The sequence below is a fragment of the Candoia aspera genome, chromosome 18 (assembly GCF_035149785.1).
Source record: "Candoia aspera isolate rCanAsp1 chromosome 18, rCanAsp1.hap2, whole genome shotgun sequence".
Lineage (NCBI taxonomy): Eukaryota > Metazoa > Chordata > Lepidosauria > Squamata > Boidae > Candoia > Candoia aspera.
The window spans coordinates 90,976-115,076 of NC_086170.1; the positions used below are offsets into that span (position 1 = coordinate 90,976).

The window sequence follows — 24,101 nt, forward strand, 5'->3', positions numbered from 1 at the left end:
GCAGGAACGACATGCAAACTTGGGCCCTTCTAGAAAAAGGTCTGTCTCTTCTGCTAGTTAATGCCGAGAGGTCTGGTGGGGCTCACGTTCCCGCCAAAATAGCTGGGATCACGTATTGTGTCAAGTCCTGGCTTGGCGCAATGTGTGAATCCAGCCACTGTGTTAGGCAAGGCAGGAGTGTGGCCCAACCATCTCTAAAACACATCCCTTTGTTGTGGAATCCCAGATGTGATCTTACGGGAGGGACACTGTCGGACTGCTCGGCTGAAGCAAAGATGAAGGTCTGAGGCTTGGGATGACGAGTGGGGCCCCACAGGACAACACAGCCCCTTCCTTCCTTCCTTCCTTCCTTCCTTCCTTCCTTCCTTCCTTCCTTCCTTCCTTCCTTCCTTCCATCCATCCATCCATCCATCCATCCATCCATCCATCCATCCATCCTCCAGGACACAAACTAAACTTTCGAGGCCACAGTTGTACAAAGAAATAATTATTGTTTAAAAAGTACATTTGACATGTTTTTTCCTTTTTTAAAAAAAACAAAACATCTCAAAAGGCAGTCTGGTGCATGGTAGAAAACAAGCCGCAGGTGGGAAGACGCGTCCAGGCGGTTGCGCTGTTCAACCTTTGCCGGGCCCTTCAGACCCGGTCGCAGCAGACGGGACGGCCGGGCTCATCCTTGCGCGGGTCGGCTGGGCTTCTCGGGATGGTGATGTTCAAGTAGCTGATCTCAGACGTTTGGAAGGCGAGAGGGGAGAGCAGGGCCCTTTGCACGGGCTCGGAGGGCTGCCTGTCCTTGATGGCTGGCCGAAGGCTGCAGGAGTCCGAAAGCTCGGTCACTGAGAAGCTGAAAGGGAAAGGACCGGCTTCAGCCCACAGAGCGAGAGGTCACTGCGGCTTGAGAAATGGCAGACGGGGGCAAAAATGGCCTACTGGAGTATCCACAGAATCCATTTCTGAGCTGGCGACTAACTCCAAAGTCTGGGATTCGGGGCAGTTGGGAGAGACTGTGGGTTGGAAATGAAGCGAGTGGAAGAGGGAAGCGGACGTTCTTCCTGGATGAGCTAGACCTCAAATTAATTACAAAAAAAAAACCACAACTCTCCACAGTTGCATTTAGACAGCCTTGCAGTATTTTATAAAAGTTTCAACAGCCATTATTTTTTAAATGATTATCTTTCTGCCCAGGAGTTTTTTTTCTCCTGGGAACAGAAAGCAGCACCTAGAAGTATTTCATTTCCTTTTACAACTACAGGTAGTCCTCAATTTACGACCACAATAACTGGGAAATTCATTGTTAAGCAGTACAGTCCTTAAGGGAGGCATAATGTGACTGTACCCAATTTACGACCTTTTTTGCCACAGTTGTTAAGTGAATCATGCGGCTGTTAAGGGAATCATGCAGTTCCCCATTGACTTTGCTTGTCATAAGCCAGCTGGGAAGGTCGCAAATGGCAATCATATGACACTGGGACACTGCAACTACGTGCCGGTTGCCAAGTGCCCAAATTTGATCACGTGACCGCGGGGACACTGTGATGGTCATAAGTGCAAGGAACGGTTGTAAGTCACTTTTTTCAGGGCCGCCATAACTTCAAACAGTCGCTAAACAAAAGGTTGTAAGTCGAGGACCACCTGTACCTTGTGTGGCAGGCTCAGGGGGAACTGTGAGCAAATACGCCAGCTTGCAGTGCATCTTCCAACAGCCCTGTTAGGTAGTCAGAATCAATATTCCTGCCCCCCCTCCAATTCTACAGAACTACATTGTGATTGAGAGAGAGCGGTTTGCGGCAAGGAGTGACTGAGCTGAGGTCTGAGGCAGGCTGTGAATTTGGGGCCTGCCCCCTCCTTCCACCTTGGGGATACCCCACTGGGGGGGGGAGCTTCCTGGGCTGGGTGGTCCTGAAATCCAGCGTGGCAGGAGCGTGCCTGGCTGGGAGGATGGAGCTCGGCTTTTGCCCGTGGCCCCGAGGAGCCCTCTTCCAAACCTGCTCTGCTATCGCTTTTCTTTGGGGCAAACAGCCTCTGAATTGGTAACAGCTTTTCTCAATAAAGAAGCGTGCCCAGATCGTCCCGGATTCTGCGCCCTGCCAGTGCTCAGAGCCATGTCTTCCGGGAGCCTGTCAGCAGGGCTGGGAAGAGGCTGCCCTGCCTGCCAACTGCTCTTCAAAGGTAGAGAGCTCCTGAACAGGAAGGCCCCACTTAGCTTCCTGGGTCTCCTCGGAAAGTTGTGTGGCCGCATGCTCTGCACGGAGCTATCTGGAGTCAGCAACCCGACTGAAACAGGATTTCAGAAGCACTTCGTGCCCCCACGGAGAGACCTACTGGTTGCCCGCATCTGCAGTGATTCAAACTCTGCGCACCGGATTTTAGGGGTCCGTCTTTTATTTCCACGGTTCACCGCCTTCAGTGGCCCAAAGGCTTGAGGCAGGAACGATGAGAACCGGCACACCTCCAGAGAGCTCGAAAAAGCCGGGGGAAACCGGGGGCTTTGGGCGGGTCGAGGAGGAACGGCAGCATGACCCCGGCTGTTGTGGGGAAGGGAGCACCCGGTGCCGATGTGATGCAGGGGCTGCTCTCGGCTGGCCCTCCCCGGTTCACAGGCGCACCTCCCTGGTGTGGTACCTGAAGCTGGGGAAGGGCAGCAGCTTCCTCTGCAGCAGACCCTCGGGGAAGCTGATGCTTTTCAGGTCCTGGGGAAAGCAGCAGCGCGTACAAAATTAGGCTGTTTAAAAAACATACCCCCCCATCCCAGGGACAGTCTCCAAAAGCAAGAGGGAGTCCCAAAGAGAACCGGCCGAGGTGGGGAAGGCGTCCGAGGGCTGGATCGAGTCGAGAGTCGTTCTGACCCTTCCGGTCTCTGCTTGGCCTCTAGTCTTGGGATTCCCTTGTGGCCTCCCCTCAAAGGACTCGCCGAGCCTGGCCCTGCTCAGCCTCGGGGACCAGCTCCCACCAGCCGGGTGCTGCCCAGCTGAGGACGCCTGTGGGCCTGGGTGGGGACGGAGGCTCTGGACCTCAGCTGAAAAGGCTGCCTGTGGGCACCCTGGCCCTGAGCGCCTTCCCTTGGGAAAGGCGGGGCAAGGCGGGTCCTGGGCCAGCTTCTCCGTACCTCCAGGCTGTGGACGTGGATAGTCCGCAGGGCCCGCTCCAGGATCCCGACCTGCAGGCTCAGCTGGAGGGTCCGGTCCTGGAGTTGCTTGTTTTCCCCCTCCAACAGCTGGACTCTGGGGAAGCGGGGGAAAGCGCGAAAGGAGGCTTGTGGGCGCTCGGGAGGGAACCAAGTCCCCCCTTCCGGACCGACAGGGGCTGGCCTTGGACCTTCGGCCCGCAAAGCAGAGGCTGCCCATCCCCCAATCCCCCCAGAGGAAAGGGGGGCTTCCCGGATGCTTTAAAAAGCCATGCAAATGCGGCGGAGGGAGGGACATGCAGCGGAGGACCAGCTGTGGGTTTGAGGGGCGGGTGCCGATGCACGTTGCTGCACGGCCGCGCTCACCTGCTCTGAACGGCGCAGAGAATCTGGCCGCTGCTCTCCCCAGCCTCTTCGAGGCGGTGCAGCTGCTGCAGGATCTTCCGCTTCTCTCGGAACAGGCCCTCGTTCTCGCTGGTCACCCGCCTGATCAGTGTTTGGTCCTGGGAGCAGTTTCCAGTGTCTGTGTTCGCCTCCGCTCCCCCAACCCTCCCTGGAGCAGAGCTGGCACCTGCTGTGGCTCAGAGCTCACCGGGCTCCTTAAACCTGCGTTGCTCAACAGGCTGGCCTCGGAAGAGGGGGGCCCTTGGGGGCCAGGGGCCACAGGGGTCAAGGCTGGGGGCTTCGGCATGTCACTGGGCTGGTGCTCCAGGCACCCAATTTGCCCTGGAAGCCTTTGCAGCGGCCCTGCATAAGCAACCTGGGGACTCGCGTGGCCCATGGGTCACCTAGCTCTGCCCTTCACACATTGGGAGGGCAGGTTTCCCCCGTGGGGGGGCACTGGGCACATGCTGCCCACCCCAGGGTCCGGGGAGCGCGCAAGGGCCAGTGGGGGTGTGCCGAGCGCTACCTTTTCCGCCTGGCTCTTAGAGAGCTGGATCTCGTTCTCCAGATGCCGGATGCGCCCGTCGCGCTGCTTCACCTCGCCCAGCAGCGCCTCCCTCGTGTGCCGGAGCCTGGCCTTGTGGCGGAGGCGCCGCTCATTGTATTTCCTGGGGAGGGGAGGGGGCACCTTAGGGGCCTCGGCCCTGGAGCCCCCGGTGGCCTGCCAACAGGGCCAACAGAGGGGCGGCAGGCGAGGGTGGGTGAGTCTTTTCCATAACCCTCGGGCAGCTGGAAAAAGCCCCCCAGACTTGCCCGTTAAGTCTGCCCGCCAGCCCGTTAGGCATGCCCGTGCCCACAACTGCAGAACAGATGGGGGGGGCTTTGAATCACCCCTTCTTAACAGGCTTTGTTTTAGGCAAGACTTCGAAAGATTTCGCCTTCCAGAGCGCCCGACGGGCTCTTCTGCCTTTGGCTTCTATTTCCCAAACGGCTTTTTCGAGCAGCCCTGGTTTTCAAGGTCCCCCGCCGTTCCCCAGATCGGACATGAGTGACGCTTGGGGGGCCATCATCCCCTGCTGCTTTGAATCGCCACTCCCTCCTCTCTGCCTGAGTCAGGAGTATCGAGGGGCCAGAAAAGACCTCCGTAAGACCTCCTCATGGCCGAAGAGGGGAATGATCGAATCTATGCCTTTTAAAAAGCCAATGACCCTCCTGGTGGTCCCACGGACATGTCCCGAGACTCTTCTCGGCTACCGGAAGGAAGCCGCCTGTCTCCCATCCAGGTCCTAGCCCAGGCCTGCCCTGCTTAGCTTTCCGAGAGCAACCAAGGGCAGCCGAGTCTTCTAGCCGGGGGTCAACTAAGGCGCCACCCTGCCTGGGGGCCACGGGGCGCTGGGGGTCACCTGAGAGAGATGTCCACCTGCTTCAGGACCTGCCTCTGCTCGTCACAGAGCGTCTCCTTCTCCTGCTGCAAGGCAGAGAGCTGCTCGGAGAGCTTCTGGCTGTGGGCTTGATAGCACAGGCACTGAAAAAAGGATTTGGGGGCTCAGCCGTAATTCCTGGCCCAGCCGGGGGGAGCAACGCTCTGCCGGGCCCGGAGAGCCTTCACGGCTCAAAGTTCCGTGCTGGTTTGGTCTGGCAGAGCCTGGAGGAGATGCCTGAGGGGCACTTCCTGCCAGGGGCTCCACAAGACGTGGGTTGAAGGAACCAGATGGCTTCTGACCCACATTTCGCCCGAGACTAAAAAAACAGGTGGGATATCATGAAGACCCCAGTCTCAGTCACAGGCCAGCTTCTGACAGACGGTGTTAACCGTGCAACTGAGGCTATTTTAAATGTAAGAATTGTTTGGCCATCTGAACTTTTTTTTCTTTAACTGTAACAATTAATGCGTCAAGCAAATACATTATTTATTACTAACATGTAATAATTTACCTCTGAGCCTTCCCAAAGCCACTGAGGTTCTACTATCTGGGTTATTTTTTTATGTGACAATTAAATAGTTCTGGCATGTGCTTGGCTCCTTTATAACGACACGTTAAACTTCTTTCTCCAGGAGCCGAAAGCAAAACCCATCTTTGCGAAGTCACAGAAAAAGTGGACATTTCCCCACTTTGTGATAATAAACTAATTTTTCCCTGCCCCAATTTTATTCTATGTATACTATTTTTATGTTTGTAATGTTGTAAGCCACCAAGATGAGCAAGAAAGAGAGGAAGGAAGGAAGGAAGGAAGGAAGGAAGGAAGGAAGGAAGGAAGGAAGGAAGGAAGGAAGGAAGGAAGGAAGGAAGGAATTCTGTTTCTTTTTTACGCAGAAAGATAAGAACAGCTCTGCCAAGGCCCACTTTAGCCCAGTCCATCGTTCTGGAACGCCCTCTTCTGGAGCATGGCCCTCCCTCTGAGGCAGGGAGGCTGGCAGCACCCTGCCCGTTTCCACCCCTCGTGCCCGCCTGGCCTGGCCTGGCTTCTCCCCCACGAAGCGGGAGGGGGCTGCATGGCTCACCTCCTTGGAAAGGGTCCTCCGCTCTTCTTCCAGGACACGCAGCTGGGCCTCCTGCTGCTGGCACTGGGCCTGCCGCTCGGCCAGGGCCTGGAGCAGCTGTGCCTCCTTCTCCCGCAAGCGCCTCAGCTGCTGCTGCTGCTCGTCCCTCTGCTGCTCCCACAGCACCCTGCCAGGGGCACGAGGGGAGCCATGAGGGAACAGCTGCCCAACCCGCCCTGGGGCTCGACTGGTTCCGGGGGGATCCGCCAGCTCCCTCCCGCAGCTCTCGGCCTCCCAGACTTTGCGATCACCCGGAGAGCCCCTTCCCCGTTCAAAACGAAGAAACCGGCATGGCTGAGGGTGGGGGAGTGGCCAGCCCCTCTCCCCCCAGTGCCAACGACGATGGCCATGGCACTTCCTCCCCCTGGCCCCTGCCTGGCCCCCCACAGGTCTCTGTCCTCCCAACCTCAGGGCCCTCCGGATGTGCCCAGCCTTCGCTGCCCGTGCCCGCAAGAGGCTGCGGAGGCTGCAGGCTGCGTCTCCTGCGAGAGGCAGCACGACTCCTTCCCCAGCTGGGTTACCAAGCCCCCTGCCCCCCCAGGGCAAAAGGGGGCAAATTCTTCCCTGGCCAGGCACTCTCCTACCGCTTCCTCCACTCCTCTTGAAGGTGCCGCCGGGCTTCCGCCTCCTTCTCCCTGGCCTCCTCTTCCAGCTGCTTCCTCCCCACGGTGGTGTGGGTCTCCAAGAGCCGTCCCTTCTGACCAGCCTCATCCAGCATCTGCTGTAGCTCCAGGACCTGGAGAGGATCCGCGACAGCTGAAAAAACAGTGCTGAAGAAACCAACTTGTGGCCGCTGCTCACACTTACAACCGTCACAGCATCCCTGCGCTCATGTGATCACAGCTTGGGCGCTTGGCAACCGGTTCACATTTATGACCCTCGCAGGGTCCCATGGTCACGTGATCGTCATATTCGACCGTTCCTGCCAGTTTTTGGCAAGCAAGATCAATGGGGAACCACGTGATTTGCTTAATGACCACCTGATTCACTTAACACCTGTGGCGATTCGCTTAACAACCACTTCGCTTAGCAACCAAAATTCCAGTCCCAATTGTGGTCGTTAAGCAAGGACTACCTGTAATTCAAACTCCCCTCCCACAAAGAGGAATGGATTAACCAAAGGGCACGTTGTCAAAAATCCCTCCCCTGCAATAACTTGGGAGCTGCAAGGCTTCAAACTCAAGGAGTCCCAGGAGGGCACAGGCTGCCCCCGTGTTTGCCATCAAAGCAAGTCGCCTCCCCTCAGCAGGAAAGAGAGAAGAAGGAAAGCCCTGGAAGTCAAGCAGGGTTGATCCGCAGAGAGTTAATACGGCCACAACCCAGGATTGAGGTTTAAAAGACGGCCGCAAAGGGGGGTCCGAACTGCACCGGGGCCACCAACCCTCTGCTCGGCCTTGGCTGCCCGCTCGCTCTCCTGGGCCAGTTGCTCCCGCAGGCGGGCCTCCTGCTTCATGGCCTGGGACTGCTGAAGCAGCTGCAGCTCGAGTTCCTTGACCTTCATCTGGCCAAGCTCCCCCTGCGAGGAGAGGGCCGCGCATGCCTTGGAGGACTCCGAAAGCTTCGCCTGCACCTGCCTCAGCTCGGCCTGGATCTAAAGAGAAAGGGGGTCCCATTGGATCGGGGTGGGGGGGTGAGACCCTCAGAGGATCCCCCACCTCCACCCTCCTGGGTGGGATCAATAGGGCAGGGGCCCAAGAAACACGGCAGGATGGGCGGTGGCAGAAGAGGGGCAGACAGCCGTGGCCAGGCTGACGGGGGAACCGTGCAGAAGCAGGAAAACATGGGTGGGCTGAAGTCAAACACAGGCTGCAGAGCAGTACACAGCCACTAGAGCAGTATTTCTCAACCTTGGAGGCTTGAAGATGGGTGGACTTCAACTCCCAGAATTCCCCAGCCAGCACGAAGACTGCTAGAGGGCAGCAAACTGTAACTCTCTTCTGCCCTCTTGTGATACAGGAGAGCATGGCTGGTCGCAGCCTGTATAGAGGCAGAATCCCCATCGGTTGCAAGTGGGGCAAGTGGGGAAGGGAGGGTAAATAGATTGCCTGCCCCCCTAGCTTACCTGGTGGCCTACTTTCTTGCCCAGGTCACTGTTTCTCCCAACCCTGAGGACACCTCTGACCTGGCCAGGTTTCCCATCTCTCCCACCCCAAACCTGGGGTGATTCTCTGTCTGCAAAGGCAGGCCAAGGCCAGGCTGCCCTCTACGGTAGCCCAGCTACACGCACCCCCTTTTTTTTTGGCCGTGAGTCCGCCTTCCAGGTACTTTGGATCTCCAAAGAGCTGGGAGCTCAATTTCAGGCCTCCAACCAGATGTTTAAGCTTCATGCAAGCCGCTGTCAGTCGCTCTCTCCCTTCTCAGCCGCGATGGGCTAGGGTCACAGGCCCCAAAGGGAGCCGATGGGGCGCATTCGGCCACCGGCATCCATCTGGAGCCCGCCACACTGGCCAGGGCCATGTTTGCGAAACTCGCGGAGCCCAGATTAAGCCACACCCAGGGTGGTTTGCTGTGCCGCGAGGACCCTGCCCATTGAGAGACCCGGTGGCCACGCTGGGCAGCTTTCCTCTGACAGAGCGACGACAGAGACTTGAAACAAGACGCCCCCCCTGTGTGCTGCGAGGCACCCCCCCCAATGCACCTTGACGTTCTCCTGCTGCAGTTCCAGGTTCTGCTTCTTCAGCTCCGAGCTCTTCTCCTGTTCGAGCCGCAGCTGCTTCTCGGCAGAGCCGCAGGGGCCTTGGGCCCCCCAGGAGTCCCACCGCAGCCACCGCAGCTCTTCCTTGTGGGGGGGGCCCTGTGTGCAGAGGGGAGGCCGTAAAAGAAGCCACCGCCCCCTCCTGCCACGCTCCCTTCCTGCCACGTGGCGCCCCTCTTTACCTGCTCCGTGTCACCACAGGCGCTCCCCAGGGAGACCCATGGCTCGCGGGGCTGAGCCAGCCCAAAGCCAGCCCCGGGTGTGTCTCGGTGGGCACTCAGCTGACGCTGCAGCGCGAGAATGTCCTTCAGGAGCTGGGCCTCCTCTTCCTGCTGGCCCTGGGCCCACTTCTCTGGTTCTCCCATCTTGCTGGCTTCTAACAGTGGAATGCTGGATGTGAAAGGAGGGTGGGGGAGACAAGAGGCAGAGAAAGGAGGCGTCACCCATGGAAATGCATTCCTGTCCCCTGCACATGGCCGGAGGGAGCCTCACAGCTGCAAAACCACAGAGGTCGACAGCTGGATTCCCGGCCGGCCAGGTTGGCACAAGGAACTAAGGTGGGGGAACGACGGTGGGCGACGGTGTCCTCGGGGAATTCTGGGGGCCATGGTGCCACCAGACCCAGAATGTGACAAACGTGGAGGGGCGTCTTAAAGTCACCCCACCTTCTTTGGGGTGGGAGAGGCTTTCAAGAGAAAAGGGGAAAGGCGAGCCCCCAAACCCAGGGTCTCCCCGACAGCGAGCTCCCCAGAGCCCCCAGTCCTGCAGGACAAAGCCCGTGCCTCGATCCGGCTTTTTCTGTGGCCTGTTTCGTGAGAGCGGAGGAAGAGTGGGGTCTGCAGCAGCCCTGCTGTTGGGGGCCGGTGGCAGCAGCTCCCCAGCCCCATCGGGCCAGGCACGATGTCAGTGGGTGACATCAGAATGGGGCAGTGCCAGGACACCTTGAAGCCAGGGGACAAGCTGGAAGGGGGGCTGGTTCCAGATGCCCTGGATTCTCAGAAAGTGGGGTGGGGGGTCTCCCTTCCTCCTCTCCCCCCCAGAGGATCTCTGCAGGAAACCCCCCACCCTGCTCTCCCTGGCCCACCCAGGAACCATTATTTCCCTTTACTGAGAGATCCGCAGCCCATCTTGCTTCCTGAACTCTTTTCAGCCCAGCTCGTACGCTGGCACCTGAGCATGTTTCTTTCCTTCTCCCTCCAATTCCCCTTTTCCTTGCGTGCCATGTCTTTCAGACTAAGCACGCAGACAAGACCTGTCTCTCCTCTGATATTATCTGGGAGCCTTTTCAGGTACGGAACGGGTGAAAAATGGTTGTGATAAAACTTGCGCTTTTATTGCTTGTGACAAACAGGGGTAAGACTCGGTGTCTAAAGCAAGATCCTAACGTTTCTGCTTGTGAAAAGACTCTGCGCATGCTCTGGCACACCACCTGAAAGAGTAATACTCTGCAGGAAATAATTTCCTTTTGATTTAGCGGAACCTCTTCCCAGCAGGGAAGTTCAGTACAACACCAATCAGCTTCTTTCAAAGTATTTCAACGTTCCAACTGAAAGATGTTGAAATGGAGACAGTTCAAATTACCGCTTTTGGTCTCTGCCTCCTGCCTGGCTCAGGATCTGCTCTCCACAAACCTGCGCCATCACTGGGGGCTCAGGGCACGATAATCGGCTGGCCAAAACCCCTTCCCGTTTCTTCCTCTCTCCCACCATGCACTGGTTCAGGCGTTCGCATTCGTGGGAGAGCTCCAATACCTGCGGATTTAAGGACGCAAACACGGCAGTGTTGAACTGAATCACATTGCCTTGTGTCTGTGTCCGAAAAAGAAGCACGTTTATTCTTGACCTGGTACGTGTGCCCTCACTGGACTGAGGGTACACATGGAAACAAGGCATAGTTACCACACTGCCAAGTTGATCAGGATGATAAATGTGGCCCCTCTCCCTTATTTTCTCCTCATCAGTGTTAGACACCATGCTCACAGGGCTTCAGTTCAAGAGAAATACAGGCAGTCCTCGCTTAACAACCATGACTGGGACCAGAATGTTGGTCACCAAGCAATGTGGTCATTAAGCAAAACTGAATCTGGTTTTACAACCATATTTGTGGTGGCTGTTAAGTGAATCACATGGTCGTTGAGCAAACCACGTGGTCATTAAGCAAATCACACAATTTCCCCATTGATTTTGCTTATTGGAACCTGTCTGGGAAGGTAAAAAACGGCAATTATGTGACTGCGGACACTGCAACTGTGGGAAGTGTGCAACAGTTGCCAAGTGCTTGAATCGTCATGTGACTGCTGGGACGCTGCGACGGTTTTAAGTGCAAGGAACAGTGCTGTCGTAACTCTGGACGGTCACTAAATAAACTGTCATTAAGCTAGGACTACTTGTATACTGATTTATGTTTTGTAAAAAGGACAGTATTTCCCAAGCTGAAGGTTTAGAAAGCTGGGAATGATTGTTCCGAGCTCAGAACAAGATGGGGCGTTTTATACTACAGTGTGCTGAGAATTCTACTTGAAGACGCAACGGAAACTGAAAACAAGCTTCTTGCACCTTTGTTTTTCCTGCCACAGCAGCAAAAGTAGGTAGTCTTCCTTTACAGAAAAATTAACCAAGAGGAATGGTTTATAGTTTTTCAACTGTAAAACCCTCAAAGCAAACAATACAGCGTTCCAAAATAAGCACAATTTTTGTACTGATCTGCACAGTATTTTAAGAAAAATCATCCTTTTGGTCAGTATTTTGGTAGAATTTGGTGGCAGGTAGCACTGAGTGTGGACTACCACACAACCTACATTTGAGTTTGCGTCGTCTTTTACGGAAGAACACTCAACACCTTTTGTGTTTTGTTCTACCAGAATAACAGAGCACACAGAATATTCTGAGGGAGGCTGTTTTACCCTGAGCTCAGGACAAAACTTTGTGCCGTGCACACCCCCAGCCCACTGGCATTGCTGCAGGGCTCACCTTGGTTTCAAGCAGTGCGTTCTTTTGCAGCAGTTTCTCATGAGTCAGGTGCAGAAAATCCCTCTCCTCTGCTGCCCCTTGAAACACCTGGAGCTCGCCATACAGATGGAGAAGTTCTGACTTGTAGTTGTGCAGCTCCTGGTTAAACAGACGAGAAAACCAGTGAGGGACAGACCAAATCAGAAATGGGAGCCTAGAGAAGAGATTCATCTGAACCCAACAGGGATTAATGAGGAACAGGCAAACCTAAGATTGCACTGTAAATGTTGTGAGTCCTTGGGGCATCTCCTTGGAGGAACCTATCGATTCTCTGGATCACAGCACGATGGCTGGAAAGGATCCAGTCCTTTCAGCTTTCCTCTGGTGTTATTTTCCAGCCCTTCCCTTTCTGCAGCTGAGCTGTCAGCATCACACAGATTCGCCTCTCCAAAAGGAAGGCCATCCAGCGGCCACAGCGGGGCTCCAAGGTCATCCGCCTCATCCCCAATCCAAGGCATGCAAACACCATGGGATGCTCTTCCTTGCCTCTTGGCAATCCACTGTTTCTTTCATCGCTTCTTCCTCACCCGTGTTGGGTTTCATCTCCTGGGCTTTGCACATCTCGGACTCTAAAGGGGAGATCTTGATCAGAGAGAGAGAGGGGTGTGTGTGTTTCTATCGGTGCACCAATTTTATTCTTAAATAGCAGCTCTGGAAACAAGCTTCTTCCCACCAACTCCTTCCAGCAACGCCATCTCCTCCCCCCGCCCCACCTCCTCCGTGATGTCAGAAATGGTGTAAGATCGCAAGATTTGCATGCAAAACGGACCGATTTCAGACCCCGGCAGCTTCCCCTTGGCTGGTGAAGACTAACTACCACTACTTAGGAAGCCCACAAAGCCCATCGCAGGTTTCCAGGGGAGAACTGCAAACACTGTCCCAGCCAGAAGTCCGCACATCTTCAAGCGGCCAAGGGGGAGAAACACTGCTCTGCAGCATTACACAGCAGGGTCCTTCTCATCCTGCCCCTCCAGGAGGTCCTGGGGGGTTGAACCAGACAAGCTTCAGTCCAGTCCCTGACGGGCAGGACTGCACCGAGATCAGCTCCACTCTGTGCACTGGAGGGGCTGGCCTGTGCTGCCTCGTTCAGCTTCCTAAGCTGAAGGCAGGGGGTGTGGGGTTTGTCTAACCAAGGTTCACACTACATCCTAAAGGCCTGTCTGAGACCCCCCAAAACGCGTCTTGGCTCAACCAATCCAGCGGTTTCCTCAAAGGGTTGCGGGGAGGGTCCCGATGGAAGGAGTCCGTCGGGAACGCCCTGGGCCTCCCAGGAGAAAGTGGAGCGGGGAGAGAGAGCGAGCGAGCGAGAGAGAGAGAGAGAGAGAGGGGTTACGTGTATGTGCCCAAAGCAGCCTCCGGGGTCTTCGGCTGTGTCTGTGCCAGGCAACGTGTCACCCAGAGAGGTTTTCCTCTCTGCCTCCAGAAAGCAAAGCCGGTCACGCAGCAGCAGGATTTCTCTCTCCAACGCAGCTAAAGGGAATAGCAAAGTTGCTTGGGCAGGCTTTGCTTAGTATGTCACAACGGTTGTTATGTCACCCTTTAACACTTAGAGTACAGGCAGTCCTTGACTTATGACCATTCGTTTAGCGACCGTCTGAAGTTTATTTATTTTTCAAATTTCTATTACCACCCATCTCTCCCAAAAGAAAAAGTGCCCTCCCCACTGAAAAAAGTGACTTACAACCAGTCCTCGCACTTACGACCATCACAGCGTCCCCATGGTCACGTGATCAAACTTCAGGTGCTTGGCAACCGGCATGTATTTACAACCGTTGCAGCACCTGGGGTCATGTGATTGTCATTTGCGACCTTCCCAGCCAGCTTCCAACAAGCAAAATCAAAGGGGAACCGTGTGATTCGCTTAACAACTGCTGCAAAAAATGTCATAAAATGGGGTGCAGTCATGTGATGCCTCGCTTAACAACAAATGTTCTGGTCCCTATTGTGGTCGTAAGTTGAGGACTACCTGTAGTGGTATAAAAGGTAGCTGGGCCAGGGACATCCTGACATTTTCCTCTTACTTTCTGGCAGGAGGGGGGTCTCCCTTGGTGCATTAAGCCTTAGCAAAGCCTCGAAGAACTGGATCTCTTTCTTTCAAAACCCCATCAACTCCCCCCACCACAAATCAGGAAATAACATTGCTCTTCCTTGGCAGTTTTCCAGCCTTTTGTTTGGGAAAGGGATTCTGAATTCCAGAAAAAAAACACATCTGGCTGGTAGCAACGCCCCCAGTCCAAAGAAGGGTGGATTTGCTGAAGCATTTCACGACGGAGCCATTCTTAGTTCTGAACGGCAAATTTGGGGCGGGGGAGAGAAACTGGGAGAGCAAGTCCCCTTGGGGACAGGCGTGGAGTTCCTAAAAGCCCCTCTCTGCTTACCGCCAGGAATGGGATCTGGAACCGAGATGGGATGTCTTCTGGCGTCTGTACACGGAGCAAACTGTTCAATGGGCCGCTCAGCCCTGTCTTTCCCCGTATCCATCTCTTCCTTCCAGATCTCAGGTCCTGGTCCTGACCGAAGAGATTTTTAAAAAACACAGGAAGAGAACGAAGTATTAATTGTGTGGGAAAGGAGAGATTACTGCAACCCTGGAATTACTGTAATGTTTTCATAGAAATGAGGGGTGGCGCCCTGGGGCCGTCTCCTCAAGGCCTTGTATGCTCCCAAATTCCCAGAATTCCCATGGCAGGGTGAATTATCCCTGCCTTGCGTCGCTCAAGGGATCATGAGAATTTATCACAGACCAGAATTTCTACTGGGCCAAACACACAATGTTTGGCAGCTGTGCACAAAAGAAAAGAAAAGAAAAGAAAAAAAGAAAAGAAAAAGCTGTGCATCTTAGCCTGAACCTCTCAAGCGAGGGAAGTCCTAATGGATCCCAAACAGGATCTTTCATTGACACCCCACTTTCCTACTTCTCCTCCAGAACCACACCATGCTGTGTACGTTCTCTGCCTCCTTCTGGGGTTGGCCTGATACGTTTTCCAGCAGCGTGAGCTTTGTGGCTGGAATTGCACAGGCTGCCATGGCGTGGTTCCTGCAGGTGCCCATCTGCTGGGAGGGCGCAGCACACCGAATCACAAACTCACACCCCGGTTGCGTGTTTTATGCTCCAGAGGGAACAAGGAATCGTGCTGAAGACCTACCAACCGAGTCACTCAGCCTCCCTTGCTCTCCCTTTGGCACATCCAGCTCCTCGTTCAACACCGGGATCTCATCCTGGGCACTCTGAAGCCTGCCTGGGGCTTCATCCAAACCTTGCTCAGCACTCCCATGGATGGTGTTTCCTCCTGCCAGCTCTCCGGAGGGAGACTACAAGACAAACCATGTCTCTCAGCAAGAGTTGGAGAAAGAACAGCTCACAGCTCCCAGAGGTATAAGACACAAGCGCAGGGGCTTATAAAATCCTGCTTTTTTCTAGCCACAACTGAGAGGTTTTCATTACAGGTAGTCCTTGCTTAACAACCATTCATTTAGTGACAGTTTGGACTTCAATGATGCTGGAAAAAACTACTTATGACCAGTCCTCACACTTACAACTGTTGCTCATCCCCGTGGTCACGTGATCACAATTTGGGTGCTTGGCAACCGGTTCACATTTATGACCATCAGCGTCCCATGGTCTAGTGATTGCCATTTTTGACCTTCCCAGCCAGCTTCTGGCAAGCAAAATCAATGGGGAACTGTGTGATTCGCTTAACAACCATGTGGTCTGCTTAATGTCCATGGTGCTTCACTTAACAACCATCACAAAAAGGTCATAAAATCACATCAGATTCACTTAATGACTGCTTTGCTTAGCAACTTATGGTCATTAATTGAGGACTACTGGTATCTGTTAAAAAATATATCACAGCTCCAGCCTGTTCTCTACCCTCTGACCGGATCAATGTATTTTCCTTTCTTATTCTACTCAGTGTCTTTTTACTTTATTCTTCGTCGCTTTGATGTGGGTCGTGGATTGTTGCTGCTCGTGGAGCTCCTCATCTGACCTCTGATGGAACTGATTCAATTCGCCCTCGAGCCAGAAAAAAGCGAGAGAGAGAGAGAAAAGAAAAAAAGGTTTCAGCCTGGCTTCAACACAACCTTATTCTGACTTCAGATGGCTGTCGTTCTCTCGGTTTTATGACACGCTGCTTCTGTTCGCAGCCAAAAACCATGAAAACTGTTCTGCCTGGGGAGCTTTCGCGAGCGGGCGCTCTAGAAGGGGAACAGGGAAACCCCAGGCAAAGGGCTTCCCGAGGCCCAGGTGGAAGATGAATGGAGATGGGCCAGAGGTAGCTGACTCCACCATCTTTCTGCTGCTAGAAACCCCCTGCCCCCTTTCTGCCCCCTTCCACCTGTTTCACATGCCTTGGGCTCCTGAACAAAAAGCAGGATATAAACCTCTTGAACGAACTGAACTGGCCGCCTTTCTGACAAAGCAGCTGGCGGGAATCCCCGTCTCTGCCCTCTCATCTGCCCCGGGGCCCTGTGCTTTGAAGCCTTCCCTCCTCCGTGCCCCCCAGAGCTGAAAGAAAGAGCTGTGTACTTGTAGGGGAGCCACGCAGGCCCTTCCCGGGCAGGGGGAGCCGCCCAGCGCCTCGATCTTCTCCAGCAGGGCACTCCTCTCCACCAACAGATAGGCGACCTGTTCGCCGGGGCTGCTGTGCATGATGCTGAGCAAGCCCTCCTGCCCCAGCATGTCTTCCACCTCCTTGTGCTGGGACTCTGTGGGGACACACAAGGCAGGCCCCTCCCTTAGAGCAGGGTGGGCTGGCCGTGGCCCGCAGGCATCCCGTTGCTGCTCCCCAACACCTGGAGAGAGGGCCCCAGGGCTCAGCACAGCGCGCAGCCCCACTCTTAAGATACAGCCCCCTGCTCCTTCTCTGGGCTCTAGACATTCCCTCTCCCAGGAGGATTACTTTCGCGAGCAGAGTCCAGAAATTTGGGATGGGAGGGCCCTTTCCAACAGCCTCTCCTTTTATGGAGAGCTCTGCCCAGAATTCAAGGCACGTGGTCCAGGGAACGGCCGGCCTGAACATCACAAAGGGCTCCCCGCCCCTTGCACTCAAATCCTTGGCGACCTGAGCCTCTCCCTGCCTTGCAGAATGGAAACCTCCCATGCTCCTGGGGCCCTGAATCGCCACACCACAACGATGCAGTGGAAAACATGTTGGCCTTCATGCATTTCTGGCCCCCGCCCAGCCACAAAAGCTCCCTGGGGCACTTTGGGCAGCCGCTCTCCCTCAGCCTGGCCTACCTCGCAGGGCTGTTTGTGTACGGGGGGAAGAAATCAGGGGGAGAACTAGGTATGCCACCTTGAGCCCCTAAAGGAAAGGCAGGCTATAATAATCCTAACAAACGCAGAAATAAGAACACTTCGCCTCTTGATTAAGCCACGCTTTGAAGTGCAAACAGAAGAAAAAGGCTGAGCGGCTGGGTTCACCCTTGCTGGCTCTCCCTCCGCTTCGGGGTCTCAGTTTGACAGGCAATGGACTCTGCTCTAGCAAAGCAGTCAACTCTAGGTTTCGATGGGATGGGGGGAAGAAAGGCAAGAGGGCCTCTCCAGGAAAGGAGGCTGCAGGCAGGCACGCAAGGAAGCAAGCGCTGTGACGTCACAACACCGGCTCCACCTTTTCTGCTTGCCGCACAGTGCTGCCTGCGAGAACGGGAGGGTTAGGGTTTGTGCGGCAACAGCGTGACACACGGTTCATTCCTTGCCCCCCAGGGAGGCCCAGCCCCTCCAGCAAGGAAATTCCCCTCCACCTGGAGAACTTCGGAATGAAGCCAAGGACGGGTACCGTGTTCGAGCTGCAGCTGGGTGAATTCCATCCTCAGCTGTTCGTTCTCCCTCTCGTATTCAGCCGCCAGAGCATCCCGTGCCTCGGTCAAGGTACGGACATGATCAACGTAATTCTCCACCTGAAAGGAGAGGGACTGTCCAACTAGAGGACATTGCTTCATCAGCCGAGCGTGGTCCCAGGCCACGGATGCCCAGCACCCTTGTGCCGGGGACGTCAGCTGACGCCAGGGGCTCAGCATCAGAAGCCACCTTAGCTGGCCAGCGGTGCCAGCAGCACAACCTGGGAGTGCCCTTAGTGGACAGCCTGGATGGCACCTGTGGGCTGCCTCTTCCTGGTTGAAAAGGATACACGGAGGGCACTGCGCCGGGGCAGCTGAGTTGGCACCAGGCGCTGCTCTAAGCCATACCCGTCCTAACCAGGGTTGACTGAAAAAGCACAGCTGACTGGATTCCTGCCATCCGGAATGTCGTCGTGGCTAAGTGTGCTCTCTGCAAACCAAGCCAGCTTGGTCTTGGCATGATGAGGAATTGAATCTCGAAAACTGACGCCTTTGAACTTCAGGTTTTGGGCTACCATGGACTAACGTGGCTTTCCTCCTACAGCGTCCAGAAAGCTTCTGTGGCTGAAAGTGGGCTTAAGGCTGAGTTTCCCCAGACCGGGTCCAGCACCTTAATTCCTTGGCCACCCACCGCACTCCAGTCCAACCCCCTCATTGCTGCAACCTGGGGAAGGGGAGGGGTTAAAACAGTCTTTCTCAACCTTAGCCGCTTGAAGACAGGTGGACTTCAACTCCCAGAATTCCCCAGCCATCATTCCTTATCTTCCCCTGACATTGTGTAAAATTTCAGACACGGCCAACCAAGAGCTTAGAAACTTTGAAAAGGAGAAAACTTTTGAGATTCTGCCTGAGTGTCGCCAGATGGCAGCCTGGCTCTGTTCTCTGCCAAAAAGCATCCCTTTAGTCCCACCAGCCCGCTGCGGCCATCCGTGGTGCAGAAACCTCCGTAACCAGAAATTCAAGCCGTGTTCCTCCAGAGGGCACAACGGATCACTGGTCGGAGCACTATTGTGCTACCTGCACGCAACCAGTCGAGAGATCAAGAGCCGGGATCTGGTTTATTTTCAAAGGCCCCAGCAACAGATCCCGACAGATGGAATTTAACGGAGCTACAAGCAGCTCGTGTTCCAGAAGAGGAAGCTTTAGGATAATTCTGCAGACTGTTTCAGAGCATACGTACCTGAAGATTTGGTTTTTTAACATCTGTATTATCCAGTAACATTAAATAAGTTTTGTACGGCGCAGTTCATTTCAACTAGTGTATCAATATTAATTTTTGATGGTTTTAGGTAGATTCTTATGCTTATGTTTTACAGTGGGGAGGGAGTGTTCTCTCCTGAAAGGTGGTCCAAAAATATTCTAATAAATATCTAAATCTGTAAAGGAATTTAGAGCCAAAGGTACAAAAGAACCATTAAGATTACACAGTGCAGAAACTGAAGCAAATGTGAGGGGAAAAAAGCAAAATAACCTGGCCTTGGTTTCATTTACTATAAGAACAGATGGAGAGAAACTGGGGCAGGCGTTCAAGATCTTGCTGTCCCGTCCTATAGCAATACAGGAGCATTCCCAGAATCCCTGCACGGTTTGTTTCTTGACCTGGCCTACCTCGAAGGGCTGATGACCTGGGGACTTTTTGCAAATTTGCCCGAGAGCCGCCCCCCACCTGCAAACAGCTCTTCCAACCCTACGGAGAGTGACTGGTGGCCAGCGGCCTTTAAAAAACTATGATTCAAGGAATATCGCAGTTGGCTGAGTTCACCCTTCAAGCCACAGTCCATGTACAGGTGGTCCTCGACTTATAACCACAATGGGGACCGGAACTTCCGTCGCTAAGTGATGCCGTCATTGAGTGAGTTGTGCTTGATTTTACGACCTTTTTTGCCGTGGTCATTAAGCGAATCTGGCTTCCCCCATTGACTTTGCTTGTTGGAAGCCCCTTGGGAAGGTCGCAAATGGCAATCACATGACCCTGGGATGCTGCGACTGTCATAAATACATGCCTGTTGCCAAGTGCCCGAATTTTGATTGTGTGACTGCGGGGACGCTGTGATGATTTTAAGGGCAAGGACTGGTCATAAGTCACTTTTTTCAGCGCCATTGTAACTTCAAACGGTTGTTAAATGAACGGTCATAAGTCGAGGACTACCTATATGACAAACCAGAGTAGCTGAATCCTCGCCCAATGCAGCGCCAGAACCAAATAAAACAAGATGCCTTAGCACGGTGCTTTTCAACCTTAGCAACTTTTAAGATGTGTGGACTGGGGAATTCTGGGAATTGACGCCCACCCATCTTAAAGTTGCCAAGGTTGAGAGACACTGCTCTAGACTGTCTCGTGTCTCTGAAGCAGTGATGATGCTATGAGGTACCACCTACTTCAGGGCCTCAGTTGGGGAAGGGGGGCCTCTGCAGATTTCTGCCTCTGGACAGCAAGGGCTCATGCCCAGGGGAGATGGCCGAAGCCACCTGCGCCTGCCAAACTTCACGAACCAAAATGCAAACAAATTTGCAGCCAACCAACAGACACACACACAGAGGCTACTGCTATTGTTACACCACAAAAGTCTCGGGGTCGTCAGCGGAACAGGCCACCAACCCACGATGTTAATTTTTGATCTTTTGCCCCTCTGATTACCAGAAGTCGGAGAACAAACGAAACACACCCAGATATCCACTCCACGAATATTTGGTTCAGAGCAGAACGCAGCTCTCTTACATAGCCTGCCCTTCCTCTCAGCGGGAGGAAAAGGAGTCTTTACAAATTGGAGGGCCACACGGCCAGGGCGAGTTTTCCCCTGATGACGCGGGTTGGGAAAGGAAATGGATCATCTTCTGAGAAAGGAAGGCTGTCCTTGGCGTGGCCTGCTGTCGCTCCCATTGTCTGAACTCCCTCCTTTGAAGGCTGTGGGGGAAAAACTCGCCCAGACTCCTTCCCACCACCAGATCAGACAGGCGCAAGGACTCGGGAGGTGCTCCTATGTGGAGGCCGTTTCCTTCAATGGAGTTTGCGCCGGGAAGTTCCCTGTGGGCATCTGGCATCGCACCTGTGCCCGGGACACCAAGATTCCAGGAAACCCAATGGCTTCTCTCAACTCCAAGAAAAGCAGGACATACAATGGAACAAAAAGACACAGCTGGGTTTGTGTATGTCTCTGGGGAGGCTTAAAGGACAACAGGAAAGTTAGAGCAGCATTTCTCAGCCTTGGCAAGTTTAAGATGGGTGGACTTCAACTCCCAGAATTTATCCTGGCCGCAGAGTAGCCCTGGAGAAGGAGGCTAAGCTGAGAGGGGAGATATTCCCAAGGAGAGATCAGGAGAAAGATGTTGAGCTCTCACTCGTTAAACTTTAGCATGACTTGAAATAATTACAGGCAGCCCTCGCTTAGCGACCACCTTGTACAGTGACCATTCGCAGTTACGATGATGATGAACAAGTAACTTTGCTACCAGTCCTTGCATTTATGACCTTCCCAGGTCTATAATGCAAAGGAAAGCTGAAGTCAGACCATAAGCACAGTCGTGGTTTCACTTGGTGACTGCTTCGCTTAACAACCAAGTTGCCAGTCCCAATTCTGGTCACTCAATAAGGACTATAACTTTTCCAGTCCCTAGCAAAATGTCTAACAGAGCTCCATATCAATCCCTGCCTGGATCCCACATCTTGTGCTTCTTTTGCACTTTGCTTGGCATGTTATGACAGACTTGGCTGTCATGGCTGGCTGGGGAATTCTGGGAGTTGAAATCCACACATATCAAAGTTGCCAAGGTTGAGGAAGACTGCTCTAATCCATTGGGGCATCTGACAGATGGCTACCCAGCCTCTGTTTGAAGACCTGGTTTATATCAACCAAGCCTCTGTGATCTGCAAACCATGGTTTGTCACTGAGAGTGATGTAACTTCTTCAAGAAACCATGATCAAACATACTGTGCTTTAGTACAGTGTGTGTCTCCAAAGCGGCGGGCACTGAAAATTCCATCATCCACCAAGACCTGGCCAGCCTGTTCTATAAAACTCCTGTCCTGTCTCTATGGACAAATTAATGTTTATAGGTCCCACGGGTGCTGAAACACACTTGGAAACAGGGTGAGAAGAGGCTAAAGTGAGAGAAAGCGATGTGAAAAACAGCACTGTTTACACCCTGTGTAGTTCCCAAAACTGTTACACAAATTGCTTGCAGGGGGAGGAGCAAGGCAGTGGGGCTTCTAGTACAGACCCTCCCAACAGTCCTCCGGGTTCAGCAAATCATGGCCACCTAACTGTCCAAAAACTATAATTAAGGCTGCCCCCACGAGAGATAAACAGGGCATTCCCTTGAGTAAGAAGCAGCGCGAAATACACCTGCAGTCGGGCACCTATCCAATTCGTGAACTGCCCATGTTTGAAACTGCAATCGGGCATTGCCCCAAGTTTCCACCTGTGCCTGGAAGCCAGGGCTGTTTGGTCCTTCTGAGAATAAACCTACGCTGTGTTTGAATGACAAGCATCTTTTCCCTCCCATTGTGTTTGAAATTACAGGTAGTCCTCGCTTAACAACCATTTGTTTAGTGATGTTTGGACTTACGATGGTGCTGAAAAAAACAACTCACAACCAGTCTTCACACTTACAACCGTTGCAGCATCCCCACGGTCATGTGATCACAATTTGGGTACTTGGCAACCGATTCGCATTTATGGCCATCACAGCGTCCCATGGTCATGCGATCACCATTTTTCACCTTCCTGGCCGGCTTCCGGTAAGCAAAATCAATGGGGAATGATTTGCTTAACGGCCACATAATGACCGCTGCAAAAAATGTCATAAAATTGGGTCGGATTCGCTTTATGGCCGCTTCGCTTAGCAACTGATATTCCGTTCCCAATTATGGTGGTTAAGCGAGAACTACCTGTACAATTGGGGGGGGGCATTTTAGAGGGTCTCGGGGTCTGGGCTCTGCCCCTCAGGCTTGGGGCAGCCTAATCGTTCCAGAGGGGCCCCGTTGGTGCAATTCAAGGTCATCTCCTCCCTCCCCAATGCCCGGCGCCTGAAGGCAGGGCTCCCACCTCTCGCATCTCTTCTGCCAGCTGCTGCCGGAGCTCCTCCAGTTTCCGCAGCTCCTCCTGGCCACGCAGGAACCAGTGCCATGCGAGGGCCAGCTGGGTCTCCAGGGGGGAAGCAGCATCCCCTCCTCCTCCGGCCTCCCCTGGCTGCTGTTGGAGAGAAAAGCATCAGAAATCCAAGTCAGTCCACTCTGCAAGGAAGCCATCAGGGCTGAACAGCTGGGCCTGGAGCATTGGCGTAACATGGTTTGTGGCCTGGGCAAGCCATGGTTTGAACCCACCCTGGCTTAGTATGCTGGAAGCCAGGTCTTCTCAATGGTTTGTTCTTGTCCTTGTCGCTCTTCTTGGGATTACCCTTTTTTGCTTTGATTCAGTGCTGGATCAATCAGCTCAATTTGCTTTTGGTTTTTAAAATCCCGTCAGCCGCCCAGAGTCGCCCTGGCAAGGCGGGCAGTGTTGGAAATCAAATAAAAGGGGGCAACAGGCAAATCGATCTACCTCGCCCCCACTTGGCACTGCCAACGGCTGGGGAAGATGGAAGTTGCAGTCCAATTCATCAAGAAGTCCATCCACCTCTGTATCATCCGTGCGTGCGTGCATATGCCCACACACAGATACGTTTTTATTTTATTTATCCCATTTGTATGCCTCCTGACTCCCAAATTTTGGCTTTTTCGTTTCTTCTTTTTCCTTTAGCTACTTTTCTACACATATTAACCCCCCACTATATATATATTCCACACACACACACACATTTAAGTTGCTTTTTTTGTATTCGATGTTTTCAGCTTCGTTAGCCACCCATTGCGAAGTGGAATAAAATAAATAAATAAGCCATTATTTCTAGCCGTGTTTAAGGAAAAAAACGCTGGTGAGTCCTGAGTGGAGCCGCCCCGGACAGACCCTGCCTACCTTGGCGAGCCAACCCTCCCCAAGGGGCCTCGTCGCAGGAGCCACAAAGCGCCCGCGCCGGGACCCCAAGAGGAGCCTCCCCGGGAAGGAGCAGTCTACCTCTCCAGCGCCCGCCGCGTCCAGGCCTCCCGCTTCCCGCCGAAGGCTGCTGCAACCCGGGCCGCCGCCGCCGCCGCCCTGCCCGGCCCCCGCACTCACCGGCCGGCCTTTCTCCATGCGGGATCGGCAGCGCCGCCCCGGCCCGGGAGGGACGCAGCCCGAGGCAAGGCCGCGAAACCATGGCAACGCGGCCCGAGCGCGCGGAGACCCTCCCGGGATCCCTAGCAACAGGCCGCGCCCCTTTAAAGAACCCGCTTCGGATTCCTCCCGATCTCCTTCCAGCCTGCCTCCTGACGACGGGGCTTAGCTACAGCAACGGGGGGCTTGCCCCCGAAAGGGCCCGAGGCCGCTCTTCGATCACGTGAAGCCCACCCCACCGCAGTCCACGCCTGGAAAGGGAGCAAGAGGACGAAACCCAAGCCTTGAAACCCGGTTTACAAATGCAGCACAA

At 54.1% G+C, this 24,101-nt stretch overlaps 1 protein-coding gene across 1 annotated transcript; it reads right to left on the reverse strand.

Annotated features, from left to right (window-relative positions):
• Window positions 1-471: 471 nt before the first annotated feature.
• Window positions 472-23,767, reverse strand: CCDC30 (coiled-coil domain containing 30). The gene is made up of 21 exons (XM_063317624.1): window positions 23,552-23,767; window positions 22,643-22,789; window positions 17,537-17,657; window positions 16,285-16,463; window positions 15,682-15,771; window positions 14,900-15,065; window positions 14,132-14,263; window positions 13,087-13,223; window positions 11,715-11,960; window positions 10,327-10,496; window positions 8,928-9,135; window positions 8,689-8,844; window positions 7,432-7,641; window positions 6,635-6,786; window positions 6,012-6,177; window positions 4,912-5,033; window positions 4,035-4,176; window positions 3,491-3,627; window positions 3,107-3,221; window positions 2,623-2,690; window positions 472-844 (listed from the first exon to the last, which is right to left on the reverse strand). The coding sequence occupies exons 1-21, from the start codon at window positions 23,765-23,767 to the stop codon at window positions 637-639; spliced, it is 3,288 nt and encodes a 1,095-aa protein (XP_063173694.1). The 3' UTR covers window positions 472-636.
• Between the last annotated feature and the right edge of the window lie 334 nt (window positions 23,768-24,101).